The 3,258-nt window shown below is 35.9% G+C and overlaps 1 protein-coding gene across 1 annotated transcript; it reads left to right on the forward strand.

The window, feature by feature from the left end:
• The first annotated feature begins 1,375 nt into the window (after nucleotides 1-1,375).
• Nucleotides 1,376-2,860, forward strand: LOC106418448 (plastid-lipid-associated protein 6, chloroplastic). The gene is made up of 4 exons (XM_013859163.3): nucleotides 1,376-1,807; nucleotides 1,885-2,121; nucleotides 2,299-2,425; nucleotides 2,503-2,860. The coding sequence occupies exons 1-4, from the start codon at nucleotides 1,565-1,567 to the stop codon at nucleotides 2,715-2,717; spliced, it is 822 nt and encodes a 273-aa protein (XP_013714617.1). The 5' UTR covers nucleotides 1,376-1,564; the 3' UTR covers nucleotides 2,718-2,860.
• The last annotated feature ends 398 nt before the right edge of the window (nucleotides 2,861-3,258 follow it).

Consider the following 3,258-nt stretch of genomic DNA (forward strand, 5'->3'; position numbering starts at 1 on the left):
TTTTTTTTGAAATTTCTTTTTGAAAATCGAAAATTATTTTTATAACTTTTTAATTATTTATTTATATATTTATTAGAATCCTAAATTTCACATTCCAAAAACTTACCTCACCCCTCAACTCTAAACCTTAAATCTAGATTAGTTAAACCTAAGATTATAAATGTTTTGTATCCTTCATTAAAAGTAAAGGTAAAAGTGATAGTGTCAACATGAAAAATAGTAATATGAATATGGTCTTTTCGGCAATTTTCCAATAAAACATTGATATCAATAATATTAACTAATCTAAATGTAGTGCTTAGATTTAAGATTTTTTATAAGAAACTTTAGTATTAAAAAATTTATAGAAAAATTTTGGATTTCAAAATAATATTTTGAAAAATAAAAAAATTCGAAAACTTAACATAAAAAAGTTTGAATTGCAAAACATATATATTATTCGAAAATAATAAAAACAGCTTTATTTTTATTTGTTTAAATAATTATTTATATTTATATTTATATATCGAAAAATAATAAAAAACATTTTTTATTAGAATAGTATTTTAATTTTTTAATGAAACATATTTTATTTTTTATTTTTTATGTGCTCCTTTAAAAAAAACTTATTTTAGGTGATTTACCTTTCATTTAAGAAGAAGAAGAAGAAGGGCCTACTTGACAGCTTCTCAAAGCTCATTCTTCAGCGATGGAGCCCATTTACTTAGTAAGTCTCAAAACGAAGCTTTCATTGAAGATTGAGCTAAAAACCTGTCCGAGAGTAAATCGAAAAACCAAAAGAGTCAAAAATATGTTATTTACTCTATTTTATATATTAATGGCATCTCTGAGTACAGAATTTAATAAGATCTTAGGTTTAATGTGGTTTAGTCTCAGGTTTATTATTTCTTATAAACCGGTGACAAACTCACTATATAAGCTTGATGCTGTACACTTTACTCTTACAATTAACAAAAATGAGAAAAGTTTGTTACAACTTCATCTTCTTTCTAAATCATAAACACTAACAACAGGATCAAAAGTTGGCCGTCTTCGCCGAAGAGGAAGGTGATGACGTCATAGTCAAAGTTAGCCGACCCTCTATAGGAATAAAAAAGATCGCCAGAGTCTGAACCCGGTCTGTCGCCACCGATGCCAAAAAAGAAGCCCAAATGTTTGCTAACATTTGTCGGAGACACAAGATAATAAGGAAAATGCCAAAGAATATTCTGATGGTGACATCGAGAGGGCGTCACCGCCAAAATATAAAAACGCCGAAATGTAAGAACGCGATTGGTTATCTCCCTCTTTTTGCTTTCTTTTTTTTTTTTGAGAGAGAGAAAACAGTACACAGAAATGAATAAGATAAAAAAAAAAAAAGTAATGCTAGACTGCTAAACCAAAACGAAGGTTTCGAAGAATGTAATGTGAATGCGAGTCTGATACCATTTTGTAGATAGAAAACGTGACAGCTTGCGCGCTCCACTCGTGTCGCTCCGCAAATCACATGACATACTAATAATAAACGAGAGGCAAAAGATTTCTCCCTCCTCCTCCTCTAGAAAACATCTCTAACTTTTCTCCCATGGCGGCTTCTTCTGCTCTCTCCTCACCAGCGCTTCTCTCCAACAACCGCTCTCCTCCGTCATGCGGCTCCGTCAGATGCTCGATGTCCTCCTCGCCGGTTCTCATCGCTACTCCCAGATCGTCTCGTTTGCGCTTCACTATACCTGAGAGGAGAAGCCTCGTCGTGAAATCAACCGTCGGCGAGGTCTCCTTCCGCGAACCGGAGACATCGGGAATGGAATCGCTGAAACTCAAATTACTGGTGAGTCAGAGAAGACGTAATCTTTAGATTGGAAGAATCTAAATTGTGAGTATGATGTGTGGTTTTGTGGTGTGCAGAGCGTGGTTTCGGGTTTGAACAGAGGACTTGTGGCGAGTGTAGATGATCTACAAAGTGCTGAGGCCGCTGCTAAATTACTTGAAGCCGCTGGTGGGCCCGTGGATCTAACCAATGATCTTGACAAACTCCAAGGGAAATGGAGGCTGCTGTATAGCAGCGCCTTCTCTTCTCGCTCTTTGGGTGGTAGCCGTCCTGGACTCCCCACTGGTCGCTTGATTCCCGTCACTCTTGGCCAGGTATTACTTCTTTTTGTTGAAGCTTCAACTGTGTGATGACCCAAGACTCTTCCTTTTTGGCATCAGTTTTGAGTTGTGATGAGCCAAGACTCTAGCTTTTTGGCAATGTCACCTTCCTTGACTAGAAAGAGAGTTTTTTTCCTTTTTAATACATATAGTCTCTATTGAAAACTGTAGGTGTTTCAGAGGATTGATGTGTTTAGCAAAGATTTCGATAACATAGCCGAAGTGGAGATAGGAGCTCCATGGCCGTTTCCGCCTCTGGAAGCCACTGCCACATTGGCTCACAAATTCGAACTCTTAGGTTTGCCTCTCTCCCCTTATGTTTTCTGGCATTGTATATAGATAAGTGATGTGTTAGACTCTTAATGGGGAGAACAGGTACTTGCAAGATCAAGATCACATTTGAGAAAACAACTGTCAAGACATCCGGAAACTTAGCACAGATTCCTCCGTTTGAGATCCCGAGGCTTCCCGACAGTTTCAGGCCACCGTCTAACCCTAGAACTGGAGATTTTGAAGTCACCTATGTTGATGAGAACATGCGCATAACTCGTGGGGATAGAGGTGAACTTAGGGTCTTTGTCATTGCTTAAGCTCAAAGGATGTTTGACATGTAAAGATTTAAGTACTTTCCTGCCTGTTGTAGCAGCCTTATGACCCCCATGAGTTTTGTACACATCGTTTGAACGTTGATTATAGAAGTATTTTATAATGAAGTGAATGTCATTCATGCTTAGTGAAACCAAAACTATATGATTCAATACATAGAATTAACATAAGCTAAAATTAGACAATTTTGTTCAAGTTCAAGGGGTTTTTTGATTAATTTATGTTCTGCTACAACCAGCACAGGAGTTTAGTACAAATGGAAGTATTTTACAATGAAATGAGTATCGTATCTGTTGGGAATGTTCTAAAATCATTTGTACTTATTCTTGTTAAAGTCGTAAATCGAGGTTCGACAATCGTATAAAATTAGGTGGTTATAATGTTTTGCAAGAAACCGCTTATAATCTATAGATTGAGAATCTATTACTAATATTATATGATCCTACAGGGTCACACACCTAAGTAAACTGGATCAATGACATATATTAGGTTTTAGGAATAATATATATATGATATATATTATAA

Source organism: Brassica napus, chromosome C7 (assembly GCF_020379485.1).
Source record: "Brassica napus cultivar Da-Ae chromosome C7, Da-Ae, whole genome shotgun sequence".
Lineage (NCBI taxonomy): Eukaryota > Viridiplantae > Streptophyta > Magnoliopsida > Brassicales > Brassicaceae > Brassica > Brassica napus.